Source organism: Pleurodeles waltl, chromosome 2_2 (genome assembly GCF_031143425.1).
Source record: "Pleurodeles waltl isolate 20211129_DDA chromosome 2_2, aPleWal1.hap1.20221129, whole genome shotgun sequence".
Classification (NCBI taxonomy): Eukaryota; Metazoa; Chordata; class Amphibia; order Caudata; family Salamandridae; genus Pleurodeles; species Pleurodeles waltl.
Genome location: NC_090439.1, coordinates 803,280,985 through 803,302,195, shown reverse-complemented (window position 1 = coordinate 803,302,195; position 21,211 = coordinate 803,280,985). Strand labels below are relative to the sequence as shown.

General features: G+C 41.1%; 1 protein-coding gene across 1 annotated transcript in view; it reads right to left on the bottom strand.

Annotated features, from left to right (window-relative positions):
- LOC138282635 (carbonic anhydrase 13-like) overlaps positions 1–21,211 on the bottom strand; it is a 510,143-nt gene that overhangs the window by 168,149 nt on the left and 320,783 nt on the right. Inside the window, exon 4 of the mRNA XM_069220428.1 lies at positions 16,553–16,648. Coding sequence (XP_069076529.1) covers positions 16,553–16,648 — 96 coding nt within the window. The remainder of the gene's footprint in view (positions 1–16,552; positions 16,649–21,211) is intronic.

The window sequence follows — 21,211 nt, the reverse complement described above, 5'->3', positions numbered from 1 at the left end:
TAATTACTCCTTCTGTGTGGAATGGTCTTTGGTCCCTCTGCTGGGAAGAAATGTAATTAACCTGGCCCGGTAGGGTGACAAAAGGCCAGGAAACTGATCCTGAGCTGAGCCAGAGAGGTATGACAATTTAGGATGACCCATAAAGTGTACATGTATGTTCTTGGAACCCGCAAATATGAACTGGGTGCACTCTTTCCACCCCCATTTCATATCGCACAGGAGTTTGTAGGCCTAAGGACAGAGAAATTGCACTCTAAGGCAAATTTCTCTGTACATGTATAATCAAGTGTCACAGTAGACAAAACAGTAAAATAATGCTGCATTTACCTTTGAGTACCCACTAATATTATAAGGCCTATGCCAGGTCAATATCTAACCCTGCAGAATCCCTACTGCACCAGGCTACCTGTGCACAGTTACCAAGCTGCGCATGACAGTAGTCACACACATGCAGCCTTCACGCGTGAGAGCACACATGTGCACACTTGTTCATGTTTAACCAGCCCACCATCACTTCCACTTGCCGCAAAAGACAGACACTGGCAGTAAATATGTGTAGTCCATTTACTGTGTGATTACTGTTGATGAGATGCTTGTAGTGAGACTCACCCACAGTAAAAATTCCAAAACTGGTTGATCCAAAAAGCAAAACATTTAGGAGTATTAAATGATCAGAACTCAGTTTGCAAAACAAGCTGCCACCAGCTGAATCTAGGGAAGAAATAGCCATCACTCATGGGTACTATATTCTAATCTAGTCAGCGATAACAAGTGGCATTGTGTTCTGACCAGACACACCTTTCGCCAGTTGTCTGCTACCATTGGGACCTTCCACTAGCCTTTTTATGCTAAGACCAACCACCTAACTCAACCACATGGCCATCTCTCCCTTCAGGGAACCCAGACTGCACTAATACCCCTTCTGGATCTAGATTGGATGCATCCAGGGTACTAACCACCTTGATGGACTCAGAAGGTCTAGGCCTACCCCTGCCCTGGGTTATGCAATGCTGCGTCTACCACATTGTTCCTTGCAGGGGTTCAGTGCTTCAGCACTGAAGCCACTAAAAGACAGGTCTGGAACCTGTCTCACAGATCACTGGCTGTTCCCTCTCTGGAGAACAAACAACCCAGTACCCTCACTCAACTGGGTCATTACACCCTAAAGATGCAGACACATCTTCACCCACAGTAGTTACTCTGGGGTCTATGCTGCCACCATGCCCTTTCAAGATGACTGTGTCCCCTAAGGGGATGCCCACCCAATCATGGAGTGCTCCTTGATAAGAGTCACATCAGGCAGTTCTCACCACAGCAGCCACTCACCTGTGGATTCCCTAAAGCCCCACTAGGCTGCAGGTAGTGCTGCTGGACACTGTATGGAACATGCCTCACCCAGACCCCCCCTTAAAGCCACTTCCTAGCCTTCCTGTTGTCAACATGAAAACTAATCAAGGACCAAAAATATTGCTCCGATGAAAGATTCAACAGGTAACCTTGAGGGTCACACTGCAGCATTTCACCTCACTCAGCAGAGGTGTTGCTCCATCTGCTGAGCATGAGCCTGGCAAAAGTGCACCACGATGGAGTCTGCTGGGTACAGTCCTTATCAACTGCTTGTGTAACAGCTCCGATTAACCATCCAAACAGAAGTGGCTAATATGATCTCAGAGTAAAGCATAGGGTCCCTTCCCTCTAGGTAGGGCTCATTTGGCCACCTGGTACTACCGCTGTAGGTACACCCACTTTCCAGACACCCTCACTACAGGCATCCACCCCAACGGTACACCTCAAGTACACCCACCAGAAGTCTGGCAGGTACAGTCCTTATCAACTGTTCACCGGACAGCTCAGAGCAACCCTCTGGACAGAAGTGACAACCATGATCCCTACCCCCTACGATAGGACTCACCTAGTCAACTGGTCCTACCATTGTGGGCTCGCCCACCTTCTGTAGTGTCACACCACGCTGGGGGCTGCTCCCATCAGCCACATCAATGCCTGGTAAGTCAGGACTTAAAGGCCCTCAGGGCAGCACCTCAAACTGGTACACTAGAAGTGCACCAGGCAGGGGTATACTTAGAGGAGAAGTTTCTGCACACCCTCTAGTCACTGGGCCTCCGTCCTCAGTCCTGGGGCCTGCCCCCTCAGGACATCCAGCTGGGCATTTCTACAGCCACCACCATAAGTACAAGTAAAACAGTCCTAGGATGACATCCTTCACTGTTCTCAGGCAGTTACCTCCCCCTACCCTGACATCTCAGGGTCCACAACTAAGCATTGATACGAAAAAGAAGTCTCTAATCCTATATACAGGGTGACTAATGATATCAATAAGATGTTGAAGAATTGGAAAGAGAGCAAATTATTAGATGAGGATGAATACATGTATCTTCGGGTATTTCGTCCTAGATATCCATGAATATACACGCTACCTAAAATTCACAAGCAATCACCATTTCCACCTGGGAGACCAATAGTCTCGGGTATAGGTGGCCCCACAGAAAGATTATCTGAATTTGTAGATACTTTTTTGCAACCTTTTGTTCACAATTTACCCTCTTACATTAAAGACACGAAACATATATTAAGTATACTTTCAGATATACAATGGGATAGAGGCATGATCATGGTTACTCTAGATGTGGTGGCATTATATACAAGTATTCAACATAAATTTGGTATTCAAGCATTAGAACACGTCCTGTACAAGAGGTCTGTTAGTTTGATGGAACATACAAAAATGATAATTACTATGACAGACTTTATACTTAACAACAATTGCTTTCTATTTAGAAATGAATGGTATAGACAGAAACAGGGTGTAGCCATGGGATCGAAATTCTCCCCCTCATATGCCAATTTATTTATGGGGTGGTTCGAGGAAATTTGGATATGGGGTCCAAATGGAGCAGAATGGCACACTAATATTTTATATTGGGGACGATACATTGATGATTGTTTTATGTTATGGACAGGAGATGTCAGTTCGTTGGAGGATTTTTGCAGATATTTAAACAGCAATGATGTGAATATTAAGTTTACATATAAACATAGTGAGACATGTTTGGAATTTTTGGACGTTGAACTGTTTGTGGAAAATAATAAAATAGAGAGTAGGTTGTATCGCAAACCAACATCATGTAACAATATACTGCATTCCACCAGTGCTCATCCACAGTATCAGATTGAGGCAATACCACTTGGAGAAATGATTAGAGCACGGAGAAACTGTAGCAAACATAGTGACTTTCTCCAGGAAATTGATAATATGGGACATAGATTTCTAACCAGGGGATACTCCGAGAAAATCATTAAGAAATCAATATATAAAGTGAAGAGAATATCACGTGAACAGACACTGAGCAGGGCTGCACAAGAGGGTGATTTTCAAGATAAAGATGAGGTTCGTAAGGTTAGGGTCATTTTAGATTACACTGAGAAATCGAAGAGATTGGTTAGGAGTATGAAAAAATACTGGTCGATACTAACCCAGGATGATATACTTAAGAAGCACATTGGTAATAGACCTGATGTTGCTTATAGGAGGGGGAATACCCTTAACAATATATTGAGTCCAAGTTACCCATTGGAGAGAAAGAACTTAGATTGGTTAGGGAAGCATAATTTAGGTTTTTTCAAATGTGGCTCTTGCACAGTCTGCAAATGGGCATGGCAGCCTAAGACGGAATTTGTTGACTATTATGGTAATCTAGTGTCTATTAAATCACATATTGATTGCAATACAAAATTTGTGATATACATGATCATATGCAAGTGTGATAAGATCTATATTGGCAGCACGATACGTCCATTAAAGGTCAGAATTTCAGAACACTGGAGGGCAATCAATTTAGAAGATGAACGTTACCCTATAGCTTTACATATCAAGAATTGCCAAGCACAGGCAAAATATAAAGTGTTTAAATTCTTTGGGTTTGATCATTGTGCAGCTAACCCACGTGGTGGGAATAGAGAATTAGCCTTAAGGAGAAAGGAGTCCTACTGGATTTTGAAGTTTAGAGCTGTAGAGCAAGGTCTAAATACCGACCATGAAATGGAGTATTTCTTGGGAGAAACTTGAATAACAATTTGATAATACTATATATTAGATATGGTTGGGCGACTTCACTAATATAGAATAATATATTATATAATTATTAATTATATGTCAGGTTCAATATATTGGTATATAATATTAATAACAATATAATATGGATTTCAAATATGTAAAATCTAAAAATACAGCGATAATCGCATAATTTCATTCGGGGACTGTAGAAAATGATGGGCTATATTAACCCATTTTGCTAATATGGAAATTATTAGATGGCTATAATATAATATTTGGTAATCAGAATGATAGTTTGCAATTTTAAAATAATATGGAGCCCCGATATTTATGTTTTCATAATAAGGCGAATTTGCCAAAGACGGAAGTCTTTTATTTATTTCTATTGGGAAACACACGGACGCTCTTACGATGTTGTCCGTCTTCTATTTCTAGATTAGAGTTAAGTATTTAGCGCGGGCAGCAGAGGCGCCGCGATTGCTAGATAATGGACATTTGTCGGAGCAGCGTACTCGCGTGACGACGGCATCTTATTTAATAGCGGTAAGCGCTAGTAGTACCCAACCGTAGACATCGATTAATATGTTAGCAAGCGCCCTTTTTGGTAAATGTTTTTTATATTGTATTTCACGTCAATAGGAGACCTTATAATAATAACAGATTACAAGAGATATTCCAACAATTATACGAGTGGAATAAGTAGTTTAAGGTAGGAATATGATATCAATTTAATATAAGAGTTATTGATGGTTAGTAGGAGGTTGAGGGTCACGTGTGAACACCATTGGACAGTTTGCCTGATCACAATATTGTTTTTGGTCACTCATAACAATATGTTTATTTACTTTTATAATATTCACAAAAGAATACACAGTATGGGGTGTAATGAATTTTATTGATAATTTTTGGGTTCTCACGACACACATATTCAAATAATGATGTAAATTTTCTCTCATGACATAACACAATTTAAGAATACATGTACAATACTGTTGTAGGAGGTCCTGAAGAAATCCGTGGGCACTCCCAGGATGAAACACGTGTTGACAGCGGGACGATGAGATGGACATTTACTCAGGATTGAACTGTGAATCTGATTACGCTTACTTTGGAATTGGATGAACTTTTGGGATTTAATTTATGCAATTCTGATAGGGGGACGATACGATAGATACTCATTTAAGAATAATTTTTTGGAATCGGATTATGTTTACCTGGATCGTGATGAAAAACAGTTTCTTTTTTTGGATGGAATCTTTGTGACTGTAACTTTTGTTATACTAATATATGTCCTTTATTTGAGAGTCTATATTATTTTGTGTATAACTATTCTGATATTTACAGATCATAACACTATTTGTATGTGTGCTAATACTGTTTATTTTATTATAGGTAACATTGGGTTACTTTTTTAGGGGTGTTTGGAGGGTGCAACCCCAGTATTTGGCACCGTACAGTATGATATTTATGTGGCTTTATATATAGAGGTAGGAGCGCCATATCACTCCTTGTTCACCCCCATTTTTTTTATATATATCTTGTTGGAGTGGGCAGCTCCTTTCTCTTTACGTGGATAGACCCATTCACATAAATTGTAGAGATGGAGGACAGATCAAAAATAGCTGAAGAACTGTTCAAAAGTTTAGACAAAGGTGTAACAGTGCGACAGGCTATAGGTGGTGGGAACGCCAAGAAAAAAGAAGGACTCAGAGATAAATTTATGAGGTTAGAGAAACTTAAGAAAAGTGAGATGTCCAGGTGGTGGGATGCAATTACATTACAACAGTACAAGAGGTTGGAAAGGATTCCATGGGGTTTACGCTCACATATATTCCCTACATATGATGATTTAGAGGTGGATCTATTAAGAAAATGGGAAGACAAGCTAAAATCCAACTCTATGAAATTGATGGATATTTTGATAGAAAATGCTGAAAGGAAAGTGAGTAAATTGCAAGCAGACATAGAGATATTGGAAAAGGAGATTATGGAATTAGATTTAAAGGAAGCAACGGAGAAGAATTTCACAATACTTAATGATGTGATCATGAGATTTCAGGATGAAATTAAACAGAGGAAAGCTAGGAAGTTTAAAAGGGATGAAATGGACTATGCAAATGGAAGGGTATTCACATTTTCACGGAAATATGATCATTTGGTTAAGCACAAAATCTTGACAGTGGAATCAAGTACCTCAGTGGAATCTTCATCCACCTCTAGGAGTAGTTTGGCCACAGATACTAGCGATATAGAAGGTGGGGATGCATGTGTAAGTTCTGACACACAGGAAGCTGGTTTTTTACAAGAATTGAAAAGAATAAAACAAGGCAATTGGGAATTAAACCTAAAGAAAACCAGACTAGGAAGACAAGAAGAGGCAAAAGAGGAGGGAAAAAGCGAATCTCGCTCAGGAATGAGAACAAGATCATGGGACAAGAAAACTTACAAAGCACAAGGGATTTAGATAATAATGTGATAAATTTGTCAGATAAATCATTATCTCCGGATATGATTAGTCTTTTAAATAAAGGTTTAGGTTTCTGCCCATCATCATTTGGGGATATATGTAAAACCAAGGTAGATTTGTACAAGTTTATCAGAAAACTTAAAATTAAGAAACATTTTGAAGCTTATGAGAAAGACATTCAACAGGCCTTATATAAAAAACCGGTACTAAGTGGCCTGTCTATTCGAGATATACACGATACAGTGGCATTAATGTCAATTACAGACTATGAAGACAATCCAACTACGGTTTCTACTATACTACAAGATTTGAATCTAGCATCAGATATACATGTCACCAGTGGCCTTAAACAAAGATCAACTTGGACACCTAGATCTGTATTGGATAACAATATAGATACATTTTATAAAATGGTATGGACAGACCTGAACAGACAAGACACTAAAGGAGTACACTTAAACAAACCAAATCTAAATAAAGATGAATTTAAGGCACTACAATTACTAAGATCGGATGAAACTGTGATTATCAAGCAAGCGGACAAAGGTGGAAATATAGTGGTCCTAAACCGCAAAGACTATGAACAGGAAATATATACACAATTATATGATGAGCATTGTTACGAAAAAGAAGTCTCTAATCCTATATACAGGGTGACTAATGATATCAATAAGATGTTGAAGAATTGGAAAGAGAGCAAATTATTAGATGAGGATGAATACATGTATCTTCGGGTATTTCGTCCTAGATATCCATGAATATACACGCTACCTAAAATTCACAAGCAATCACCATTTCCACCTGGGAGACCAATAGTCTCGGGTATAGGTGGCCCCACAGAAAGATTATCTGAATTTGTAGATACTTTTTTGCAACCTTTTGTTCACAATTTACCCTCTTACATTAAAGACACGAAACATATATTAAGTATACTTTCAGATATACAATGGGATAGAGGCATGATCATGGTTACTCTAGATGTGGTGGCATTATATACAAGTATTCAACATAAATTTGGTATTCAAGCATTAGAACACGTCCTGTACAAGAGGTCTGTTAGTTTGATGGAACATACAAAAATGATAATTACTATGACAGACTTTATACTTAACAACAATTACTTTCTATTTAGAAATGAATGGTATAGACAGAAACAGGGTGTAGCCATGGGATCGAAATTCTCCCCCTCATATGCCAATTTATTTATGGGGTGGTTCGAGGAAATTTGGATATGGGGTCCAAATGCAGCAGAATGGCACACTAATATTTTATATTGGGGACGATACATTGATGATTGTTTTATGTTATGGACAGGAGATGTCAGTTCGTTGGAGGATTTTTGCAGATATTTAAACAGCAATGATGTGAATATTAAGTTTACATATAAACATAGTGAGACATGTTTGGAATTTTTGGACGTTGAACTGTTTGTGGAAAATAATAAAATAGAGAGTAGGTTGTATCGCAAACCAACATCATGTAACAATATACTGCATTCCACCAGTGCTCATCCACAGTATCAGATTGAGGCAATACCACTTGGAGAAATGATTAGAGCACGGAGAAACTGTAGCAAACATAGTGACTTTCTCCAGGAAATTGATAATATGGGACGTAGATTTCTAACCAGAGGATACTCCGAGAAAATCATTAAGAAATCAATATATAAAGTGAAGAGAATATCACGTGAACAGACACTGAGCAGGGCTGCACAAGAGGGTGATTTTCAAGATAAAGATGAGGTTCGTAAGGTTAGGGTCATTTTAGATTACACTGAGAAATCGAAGAGATTGGTTAGGAGTATGAAAAAATACTGGTCGATACTAACCCAGGATGATATACTTAAGAAGCACATTGGTAATAGACCTGATGTTGCTTATAGGAGGGGGAATACCCTTAACAATATATTGAGTCCAAGTTACCCATTGGAGAGAAAGAACTTAGATTGGTTAGGGAAGCATAATTTAGGTTTTTTCAAATGTGGCTCTTGCACAGTCTGCAAATGGGCATGGCAGCCTAAGACGGAATTTGTTGACTATTATGGTAATCTAGTGTCTATTAAATCACATATTGATTGCAATACAAAATTTGTGATATACATGATCATATGCAAGTGTGATAAGATCTATATTGGCAGCACGATACGTTCATTAAAGGTCAGAATTTCAGAACACTGGAGGGCAATCAATTTAGAAGATGAACGTTACCCTATAGCTTTACATATCAAGAATTGCCAAGCACAGGCAAAATATAAAGTGTTGAAATTCTTTGGTTTTGATCATTGTGCAGCTAACCCACGTGGTGGGAATAGAGAATTAGCCTTAAGGAGAAAGGAGTCCTACTGGATTTTGAAGTTTAGAGCTGTAGAGCAAGGTCTAAATACCGACCATGAAATGGAGTATTTCTTGGGAGAAACTTGAATAACAATTTGATAATACTATATATTAGATATGGTTGGGCGACTTCACTAATATAGAATAATATATTATATAATTATTAATTCTATGTCAGGTTCAATATATTGGTATATAATATTAATAACAATATAATATGGATTTCAAATATGTAAAATCTAAAAATACAGCGATAATCGCATAATTTCATTCGGGGACTGTAGAAAATGATGGGCTATATTAACCCATTTTGCTAATATGGAAATTATTAGATGGCTATAATATAATATTTGGTAATCAGAATGATAGTTTGAAATTTTAAAATAATATGGAGCCCCGATATTTATGTTTTCATAATAAGGCGAATTTGCCAAAGACGGAAGTCTTTTATTTATTTCTATTGGGAAACACACGGACGCTCTTACGATGTTGTCCATCTTCTATTTCTAGATTAGAGTTAAGTATTTAACGCGGGCAGCAGAGGCGCCGCGATTGCTAGATAATGGACATTTGTTGGAGCAGCGTACTCGCGTGACGACGGCATCTTATTTAATAGCGGTAAGGGCTAGTAGTACCCAACCGTAGACATCGATTAATATGTTAGCAAGCGCCCTTTTTGGTAAATGTTTTTTACATTGTATTTCAAGTCAATAGGAGACCTTATAATAATAACAGATTACAAGAGATATTCCAACAATTATACGAGTGGAATAAGTAGTTTAAGGTAGGAATATGATATCAATTTAATATAAGAGTTATTGATGGTTAGTAGGAGGTTGAGGGTCACGTGTGAACACCATTGGACAGTTTGCCTGATCACAATATTGTTTTTGGTCACTCATAACAATATATTTATTTACTTTTATAATATTCACAAAAGAATACACAGTATGGGGTGTAATGAATTTTATTGATAATTTTTGGGTTCTCACGACACACATATTCAAATAATGATGTAAATTTTCTGTCATGACATAACACAATTTAATAATACATGTACAATACTGTTGTAGGAGGTCCTGAAGAAATCCGTGGGCACTCCCAGGATGAAACACGTGTTGACAGCGGGACGATGGGATGGACATTTACTCAGGATTGAACTGTGAATCTGATTACGCTTACTTTGGAATTGGATGAACTTTTGGGATTTAATTTATGCAATTCTGATAGGGGGACGATACGATAAATACTCATTTAAGAATAATTTTTTGGAATCGGATTATGTTTACCTGGATCGTGATGAAAAACAGTTTCTTTTTTTGGATGGAATCTTTGTGACTGTAACTTTTGTTATACTAATATATGTCCTTTATTTGAGAGTCTATATTATTTTGTGTATAACTATTCTGATATTTACAGATCATAACACTATTTGTATGTGTGCTAATACTGTTTATTCCACAACTAACCTACCCCACTAATACACAAACTTTGATATTTTATAAAAATTACTGTTTACCATATACTAATCTAGACTAAATCATATGAACTGGAATTCTAAGGATGTCACTCTGGGATCATGAGTATTACATATGTGAATGAAATGTAGATCACCAAATCACACATTACTAATCCATTAACCCAGAACTGACAGAAAAACACTCAAATATCGGATATTGCTTTGATTTGTCAGTATGAAAGTGTCACACATTTGGCAGTAGACTGTAATTCAAATGCCACTGAAATTATTTAAAAGCCACACTTAAGCAGTCTGAAAACAAGGCACTATGATAAAGTAACATTCATTTATGTGTGATTGGCATTCATTTCCCTCTGCCATGTGGAGATAGGTTTTAACCCTACTATAATACAAAAGTCAATAATTCACTGATTACAAAATATTACTGCTGATGAAATACAAATTGGTAGCAATCCATTATCCTATTAATAATAATGGGTTTGTCTACAGCGTATTTACCACTTAACATTAAACGATTATTCATATATTTACGTTTTGTTGAGAAAAATAGCAAACAATTATTGCTGAATGAATGCATACAGGAGAAAAATAACTGAATGTGACAAAGAGCATAGCTGAGTTTTATTTTCTAAGATGTGGAACAGTCCCTTGTGCGTTTTAATGGAAGGACGTACTAGAAGGCAGAATCACTGCTGGAAGTAAGAGGGGAATACTCCTTTGGTTTAAGCTTGTAAGAGACTCGGTTACTGGTGGAAGGGGTGAAGTCCCTCTCAGGGATCAACCACAATACTTCTTAGGATGAAGTCACAAACAATCTCTAAATTAGCCTATACTCAAACCTTGGGTAGCTTGGCACAGAGTGGTCAGGCTTAATTCAGAGGCAATGTGTGAAGTATTTGTATAACATTTCAAACGGTTACACAGTTTCATAAATACAACAAAACCAAAACAATAAAAATGCAATTGGTAGAAACTGAGATATTTAATTTTTAAGATTTTAGCAAAAATAAAGAGTCAAAAGTCATAAAGCACCAACTGTGGATATCTGGTTGCACCGGGCTGGGACAAAGTCACAAGTTCAGGCTGATGGCAATGAAGTACAAGCTGGTTACAGGGACTCAGTTAGGCCTGCTAAACAGAGTACTTTAAATCCTGCTTTGCAGAGCGTTGCGAGGATCATTGTCAAAGATGTGTTGTGCAGCTGAAGCAATGCGTTGGTTCTGAAATGAGTGAAAGGTCCTGAGTCGTCATCAAGGATCTTGTCAACAAGTGCTTTTAAAGTGAAGTCTGGCATTGAGGATACTTCAGGCCGTCTGGGTGATGCATCAGTTCCGAGGAGCTGCAAGGCTGAAATGTGGAGTTCAGCGTTGTAGTCTGGACTGCTGCTGATGAGGGATGCAAAGGCCTGCATTGCAGTGGTACTTCCAATACAACGGTGACCTGAAGTTGATGTGCGTCTTTGCAGCTGTTCCGATCCATGCAGTAGCAGAAATGCATCAGTTCTCCTTGAGTTTATGCCTCTCAGCAGAGGTTATGTGTCAATTCTGCTGCATCCATAGAGGTTGGTGGAGCACCTTAGGCCCACTTCCAGGAGTGGGGTAGCATAACTTGGCAGGTTGGACTCACAAATGGCAGAGTCTAGGTGCAGGTGCAAGGTTGTTGGAAGTCTGTTGTCCCTGAGGCCTTAGATTAGGAGACCAGCCAACTACCCCTTGGAGTCACTCTGGAGTTCTGGGTTCTAGAGATGCAGGTCCAGTCCTTCTCCCCAGGCAAAAGGACAGCTAGCAGCAGGTCAGCACAGCAAGGCAGCAGTCCAGCAGGGCAGTAGTCCACAGAGTGGCAGTCCTTCAGCACCACAACAGTCCTTCTTCCTGGCAGAGTTGGTGCCTGAAATCCAGTATTAATACCCAGTTGTGTCTTTGAAGTGGGGAAGAAGCTTCTAGAGGTTTTCCGTTGAAGTCCCCTGGCATCCTCCCTTCTCTGTCCTGGCTCCAGATTAACTACAGCAGGTATGCAGCCCATTGTGTGAAGGCAAGTCACAGCATATTCAGGTGTGAATGGGGTTGTGCCCTGATCCGCCGTCCCCTTCTACCAGTGATGGCCTATCCAGGCACAGCTAAGCTCCCGATTATGTGTGGCTGTCTAGGAAGGAGGAATAAACAAAGTTCATCTTTTATCTACACTCATCATGTGATCCAGGTACAGGCTACAGGCACTGTAGACCTCATTACGAGGGTGGCGGTCTTCAGACAACCACACCTGCCGTGGTACTTCCGCACTGCTGGCAATCCCACACCACATTATGACCCGGGCCGGCGGAACCACTGTCACCACCAGGAACATGGGTCACAACGGTAAGACGGCAGTCTGAGTTGTATTCAGCCATGTCTGAACTCAGCACCACCATGCTGATTACAACTCAGCTTTCTGCCAGACTTTCCATGGCAGCCAGGCAGCAACATTGTAATACGACTGAGGGGATGTCCTGGTAGTGGCATCTTCCCCGTACATAGGCCTTCCTGTGGTGGGACCATTAATGCCGTAATGAGGCTGTGAATGTCTAAGGCAGGTAAAAGCCAACTTTCTAAAAGTGTCATTTCCAAAATTGTAATTTAAAAATCAACTTCACCATCAGTTAGGATTCTCCATTACAATTCCAAAGACACCAAGCATGAATTGATTACCTTTTGTCACTTGGAAATTAGAGCTTAATAAATGTAATAAGGCAACTCCAATGTTAGTCTACGGGAAAGGTAGGCCTTGCAGTAGTGAAAAACAAATTTAAGAGTTTTTTACTAAAGGAACATGTAAACATAATATTACATGTTCAACTTTTTAAATACATTGAAAACTTCCTTGAGGGCTGTTCAGGGCCTACCACAGGGGTGAGTTGTATACATTTAAAATGAAGGTTTGGGCCTGGCAAAAGGTTTATTTTGCCAGGTCGAGACTATAGTTTAAATACTGGCAATGGCAGCCCTGAGACATTTTTAAAAGACTACTTAAGTGGGTGGCACAATTATTGCTACAGGCCCACTAACAGCATTTAATTTAGAGGCCCTTTACACATGGAGTGCCACTTTACTAGGGACTTATAAGTAAATTAAATATGCCAATTGAGGATAGGCCACTGTCACCATAGCTTAAGGAGTTAGCACATGCACTTTAGCTCTGGTTAGCAATTGTAAAGTGTGCACAGTCCTAAGTCTGGGAAAAACGAGATCAGCAAAAGAGGAGGTGGGAGGCAACACTTTGTAGTAAGACCATCCTAAGACTGAGAGGCCTAACAGAGCCCACTCTATGCATATTTTGAAAAAATTGTAAAACATGTCATGCAAACAGCTGCACTGTCAAGCCAGACCTAAACAGATATGTTTACTGTAAAGCAATAGGCCATTATAATGAAAGATTTGGAACTGTCACCCACTAATATTTGTTGCACTTTGTCGTTCACAGACATACTACTTTAGGGTCATGTAGAGAATGTGGGAAGCTGTACAAAATCTGGTGAAACCTGTGGAAAGTGGTTTTTAGTACATTTAACACACTTCCATGGCACTTTATTATATATAGAACCATGAAAATTATATTGTATTATTTGAGTATGAAGAAATACAATTACAATGCCATAAAATGTATAAGGTGCTCCAGTGTGTTTACGGTGCAGTGCAAAGTGACAAGGTAAAAAAGGTGCACTGGTGCTATATAAATATATACATGTGTGACTGGAATGAATTATAGTGTTGTCCTGGGACATCTATCTTTTTAGATATCCAAAGCAACGTTTCACCAAGTTGGATACTAGTCCACAATTTTATGTTTTGTCGAGGTTTCAACCCTATTGTAGGATTAAAACACTTGCTCTATATATAATAAAGTGCTGTGGAAGATGAGGGCAATATTAGTGGAAAACAGACAAAAACATTGTGTGCACATTTATCTCTAAATTTGCTCTAATGTCATGATTCCTGGTTGTGTTAACACCATTACAGAATTATGTTATAACAGCAAAACATCTGACATTCTGTAAATTACTCCTTAGTGGTGTGGAGCTAATGTCTCTGAAATGGAAATGCAGCACAACTCCACGTAAACAGTAGAATATATTTTATTAAAGTCTTGAAAGTGATTCCACTGATCTAAAAATGTCGTTCTAACTCTTTGAGATAAGCTTTTTTGTCTTTGTCAACACCACTAAGGAACTTAGAACTACATGCCAAATATCTTTCTTTAAAGCATCACAAGAGTTACTGATACTGGGGGCATTAATAACTGGAGGAAGAAAATGGCCATTGAAATAATAAGAATCACCAATGAGACTCAGTATGGTTCCCTTAGTAGTGAGTAATTATCGGGAAGGCAGTAATTTGGTTCCCAAGTGTTTATCAGTATTTCACGCTTAGACTCCACCTGCTTTCAGTGAGCAGTAAGGAATAGTAAGTAGTTTGTAGGATTCCAATGGTAACGTTAAGAGGCAGCAGTAAGAGGCTTTTAAGGTCCAGGAAATGGTAGCATTAAGTGATAATAAGGGTTTTTAAGGTGCAGGGGAGGTAGGTGTAAAGGGGAGGTAAGGAGTTTTTTGGGGTTGTGCAAAGGGTAGCTTTAAAGGAGTAGTAAGGAATTTTAGTGTTCAGGAATGGGTAGGGTTAAGGAGTAGGGAGGGGTTTTTAGGATTCAGGAAAGGACAGAATTAAGGAGAAGTAAAGAATTGTTAGGGCTCAGGTGATGGTAGCACCAGGGGATATGAAAACCTTTATAGGACTCAAGTAAGGGTAGTATTAAGGGGGTAGTAAGGTGTTTTTAGGTTTCAGGAAGGATCGTTTAAAACTACAGTATGATAGGTACAATGTTTGTAACATATATAATATTACATTTGAAGTCAACTAGTGTAATATTAGTATTGTAATTTAAAAAATCAAATAATAAACTTAATTGATTTAACTTGGCATAAGCAGCTTAATAAACAAATGATCACAGCCGTTTGGAGTGTAAGGACTCTTTATTTGGAAAAGCACACCTCTGACCAAATCAAAAGGCAAACTCATGTGAACCAACATCTGGGCAGCAGGGCCAGAGCTACCACTGATGCAGCAGGTGCAGTGGCACCAGGCCCAGAGGGGCCCATTGATCCCTGACAGTTGCGGTATTTTGTCTTTAAAGCAGTCAAAGGGATAATTTACCTTGTTTGCATCAGTGCCCATGGCATCAGTGCTATGCTACGAACAGACGGAGCCACAATTCTGCTCCGTAGTACCCTTGAAAACTATCATACCAGGTAGACAACAGCTGTGCTTTAAAGCCTGATCTAAACATAGCAGGGACATGTTTCTCAGCTTGCAATTTTGGTATGGGTAAGCAGTGAACGCAGACCCACTTTCTATTCCCATGTCCTGCTTAAGTAGACTTCCCGAACAATGTTTGGCACTCATTTTTAGGCCATTCAGCATTATGTTCATATGTAACACATTTCATTTAAAAAATTGATTTCTTTATTTCTGTTACAGTTGTGGTAATTCAGACGATTGTTGCTTTTGGCGCATCCACTTGAAATATTAGAATCCCAACCCCTTGTTCAGCTATAATAGTAATTGGGTATTTTGCACACTTTTCCTATAGATCTGATTAGCAAAATTTGTAAAAATTGTAAAAAGCTAGCCTGTTTAATTTTATTATTTTTCTAATATATTTGAAATTAATATAAATATTTTGATAAGATTGTCAGATATGTATATTGCTTTCGATTTGATGAGCTGGATACCAAACAAAATATTGCACCCAGAATGGCATAGTTAGTCAACTACCCCTGCAGAAGAAAGCACCTTCAGCCATGGCTGACCATGACTCTGACCACCTCCACTCCATTGGGAACCTTGTTCCTGACGGTGGCGGCGGTCCCCTTGTGGTCTGACCGACAGGGTCGTATTCAATCAATCAGTCAATTTGTAAAGCGCGCTACATACCCGTGAGACCCTAAATGCTAAAATAAACAGCATAATCTCCACATGACTAAATTCATCAAATGCTGACTTAAGCAACTGGACCTTTACAGCAGAACAAACCCCCATAAAATACTTTAGCTTAAGATTTCCTCCATATTATAATCATGGAGAACTATAACTCATTCACTGATCAAAAACCATGCATGTAAAAGGAAATGCAACAAACGGTGCCAATTAAAAGTGAAGATCAAAATATTTTACCTCCAGAAGACAACTGATCACAGCTAGTCCATCAGGTTGTGAAACAGCTTCAACAAAATCTGAATATTTTTCTGCATTCCAGTGAACCATATGCAGCTGTAAAAATAAGAAAAATAGTAATTTGAAACAAATTTATTCACCAAGCTATCTCAGAACTTGCCCAGTCTTTGCATAATGTCGTAGTGGCCAAGTTGTTTTATTGATTTACAGTGTTGGAATTATGAATCTTTCCTCTGATAAGAAAATCTTGCAATGTAAAAATAAGCCAAACTGGGACGGCAGGTGAAGCAATTCTCTAGTATATGAAAGAGCTTAGAAAACAAGGTCAAATTATTTTTGTAATTAAAAAAGCTCCCCTAGAGAGGGGATACACAAATTAGTAAAACTTCCAAAGGAACCTAAAATGAGTTAAAACAGATCGAATGAACCCATGGATCTGCCAATGACTTCTAAATATTAACATGGGAGCATAGGCAAGTGAGACTTCCTCAACTATGACAATACTTTGGGATAAGATGGAATAGCTCACTGTATCTAAGGCCACAAATAGGTATGGGACATTCAAAACACCAATGTACCCAATCAATCAATCAAACATTCATAGAATGTGGCAAATCACTTCTGAATTGCTGGAGTGTCAGTGTGGTCCTGAAGTGCAGGGGTAGGTTGTTCCAAGCATTGGCTGCTAGGTGTGAGAAGGAGTGTCCTCTGGTGTTGACTCAATGGATCCATGGGGTTTTTGCGAGGGAGAGGGAAGCTGATCGGATTTGTCTGGTCGGTTGGTGAAAGGTCAGGCATGTGTTGATGTATGCAGGGTCTTGTAGGCATGGGTCAGCATCTTTCTCTGCCATCACTTCTGAATCAAGAGCCAGCATAGTTTCTTGAGATGGGGTGTGATGTGGGTCCTTTTGGGGAGGTTGAGTATGAGTATTGTCACTGAGTTCTGTATTGTCTGGAGTCTCTTCAGTAGGTGTGGCGTGATTCTTACGTAGGGCTTGCTTCTGTAGTCCAGTCTGCTCGTGATGAGGGCCTGCATGATGGTCCTTCTGTTGTCTGCTGGAAGCCACCTGAAGATCCTGCATTACGTGCAAAGGGTGCGGAAGCAGGCGGATGAGACTACATTGACTTGTTTCTTCATGGATAGCTTGCTAACCAGGATGATGCTGAGGATGCTGGCATGGTCTGTTGGGAAGGGGGGAGTGCCAAGCTCTGTGGGCCACCATGTGTCAGTCCATGGCAAGGTGTTGTTCCCAAAGATGAGGGCTTCCGTTTATTTGGTGTTGAGTTTGAGACAGTTGTCCTTCATTCAGTCAGCTACATTCATTGTGCATCTGTGGAAGTTAGCTTTTGTGGTGGAGAGATCTTCCGACAGCGAGAAGATGAGCTGTGTGTCGTTGGCTTAGGAGATGATGTTGAGTCCATGTGATCTGGTGATGATGGCCATAGGGGTCATGTAGGTGTTGAAGACGGTCGGCTGAGGGATGATCCTTGTGGGACTCCACAGATGATTTTCCTGGGCTCTGAGGTGAAAGGAGAGACGGATCCTTTGTTTTCTGCCTGTGAGATACAGGGCAATCCATTTGAGGGTGTTTCCTTGAATCCCGATGTAGTGGAGTCTGTCTATCAGAATGTGGTGGGAGACAGTGTCAAACACGGGTCCAGGAGGATGAGGGTTGCTCTTTCCCTGTGCTCCAGGAGGGCTCTGATGTCATCTGTGGCTGCAATCAGGCCTGTCTTGGTGCTGTGGTTAGCTCCAAATCCAAATTAAGAGGGGGTTATATGTCGGAAACCACGAGTGCTTCAAGCACCCATGGCTCAACAATGAGGTCGGAACAACGACCTCGTTCTTACCACTAATGCCTTTACCACGAATGCGTTTACAACGATTTTCCATTGTAAACGCATTCCTGGTAAAGGCATTAGTGATCAGCATGCACGGTTCCAACATGCTTCCCCCCTAGACCTCCACCCCCAAAAATTACAGCGACCCCCCATCCCCACAACTTCCCCAACCCCCCACCCTCTAAATTACCACAACTCCAACCTCCTCCCCTAAAACCTAAACACCACAACCTCCAACCCACCCTTTAAACCTAAACCCTGACACCCTTTCCCCCAAACCCTAATCACCCCCAGCCTCCCACCCCACCCCAAAAACTAAAAATATCACGAGTCCCCACCCGCCCCTAAAACCTAAACACCCCAACCCCCAACCCACCCCTTAAACCTAACCCTAACCCCCTAAACCCTAATCACCCCCAGCCCCCCACCCCACCCCAAAAACTAAAAATACCCTGAGTCCCCACCGGGGCCCCTAAAACCTAAACACCCCAACCCACCCCTTAAATCTAAACCCTGACCCCCATTCCCCTCTAAACCCTAATCACCCCGAGCCCCCACACCCCCCAAAAAAAACAGCCCCAGTCCCAGCCCAACTTACCTCCTCCTTCACCGCGTCGACTCTGACTCCCTTCTTCTGTACCTTAACCACGCATGTACGTGGTTCAGACATGCGTGGTTAAGGTACCAAAACCAGATAGTCGTGGAAAACGAAAGCGTTGTTTCACTTTTGTTTTTCACAACTTCGTGTTTTCGGAGTCGTTCTGGGTGTTTCCCTGGGAGGGGTCCAGGAGGTTGTGGTTTTCCAGCTGTTGGGTGAGTTGCTGACTAATCGTTTTCTCAAGGACTTTTGCTGTATAGGGGAGGAGAGAGATGGGCTGGTAGTTCTTCAATTCGGCTGGGTCAGCAGATTTCTTTTCAGGAGGGGCCTCACTTCAGAGTGTTTCCAGACCTCTGGAAAGAGGCTGTGGTGATGGAGGTATTCAGGACCTTCCGGAGCTCGTCTCCAATTGTCCTACTTCCAAGGTTGAAGACATAGTGGAGGCAGGGGTTCATGGATGTTCGCAAGTGTGCGAAGTTCATGATGGAGATAGTGTCTCCCATGGTGAGGAGTTCCCTGAGGGTGAGAATATGTTCGGGGTTCATGTCTGTGCATGTGAGCTGGGTCGACATTCAAAGTTTTCGCAGATGGACGAGATCTTGTTGTGGAAGAAGTCTTTTAGGTTGTCGCACAGTTCCTGGGACGAACTGATGTAATTCCTGGTTCCTGTAGGGATGGTGAACCCCTTCACAATGACGAAGAGTTCTTTGCTGTGGTTTGTGCTGGCTTTGATGTGGCGTGCTAGCAGGTTCTTCTTGGTTTCTTTCAGGAGGGGGTGGTACTGTTTGAGAGCGATCCTGTGGGCAGTGAGGTCTGTTTTTTGCTGAGGCACCACTTACTTTCAAGTTGTCAGCAGTTGCATTTGGTGGAGTGCAGTTCCTCAGTGAACCAGCTTGATCTCTTGCTTTGTGCTTTGACCTTGGCGGTGTTGGCGGGGACGCTAGCGTTGGTGCATTCTGTGATCCACTGGGAGAAGCTCTTTGCTGCTTGTTCAGGGTCATGTGTAGAATCTGGGAGGTGGGAGCGGAGAGTGTTGTTCCACTGGTCTTCTGATACCTTTTTCCAGTTTTTTCACATGGATCTGGGGTGCACTGTGCCAGGGTATATAGGTCTGGAGATGGTGAAGTGTATACTGTGGTGGTTGGACCAGGTGAGTGGTGTGTTGTGAATGTACCTGACTCTGTCTCTGGAGGTGAAGATGGGGTCGAGCAAGTGTTCTGCAATGTGGGTAGTGTCGGTGACGAGATGCTTGAGGCCAATGTTGCTCAAACATTCCAGGAGATCGGTGGAGTTGGCTTCACTGGGGTCCTCGAGGTGGAAGTAGAGGTCCCCTAGGACTATGTAGTGCTTGGAGTCAAGGAGTTCTGGGATAGCATTGCAGAAGCTGGGGGGGGTTGATCCTGAAGGTCTGTAGGCAAAGGTGCCTCTGATGATGCTTTTTCAGTCTGTGTGTAGTTGGAAGTTGAGGTGTTCCATTACCAATGTCAGGTCATCAAGGAATGTTGTGCAGCGGATTGTGTCTCTGTACATGATGGAGATTCCACCTCCGTGCTTGTTGGTGTGGTTGTGGCGATGTCTGGTTCAGAGGTGGGGATGAGCCAGGTTTCTGTGAGGAAGATGACGTCCAGGGTGAGGGAGGAAATCATGTCCAAGACCTCAGTGGCATGTTTAACTAGTGAACATGCCTTGAGTAGGATATACTGGAGTTGTGTGGTGGTGGTCTCAGTTGATATGTTGGGTGCGTTGGTTGCTTTGGTGCTGAAAGTGAGGCAGCAGTGTTGGCAGGAGAACGGTCCTCTGGTCGTATGAGACAATGTGTGGCCGCTGTGGTTGTTGTTGCATCCAGGGTCCAGGGCTCAGATGTCAGCAGCAGTATCTTTGTGGGTTAGAAGAGAAGGGGTCCTCACACTGTGCACACTCCAGGTGCAAACGGGCGCAGACTGGCTTGCCTTTGGTGCACCGGCGGTGCACCCCCTGCACATGTCTGCTGCACAGAAATGCTGCTGCCTCCATTAAGTAGGTCCTAGGAAGAGAGAGGGGTGCTGGGAGGCAGTAGGCAGGGCTAGGTAGGAGACAGCAAAACGGGTAGCAGGCAGGAGCGGCGACGGGGAAAAAAGAATGGACAGTGAAAAGAAGGCGGCAAAAACCAGGGGAAAATGTTCAGAAAAACAGAGAGAGAGGGTAGGAAAAAGCAGGAAAAATTAGGCAAAAAGAATGAG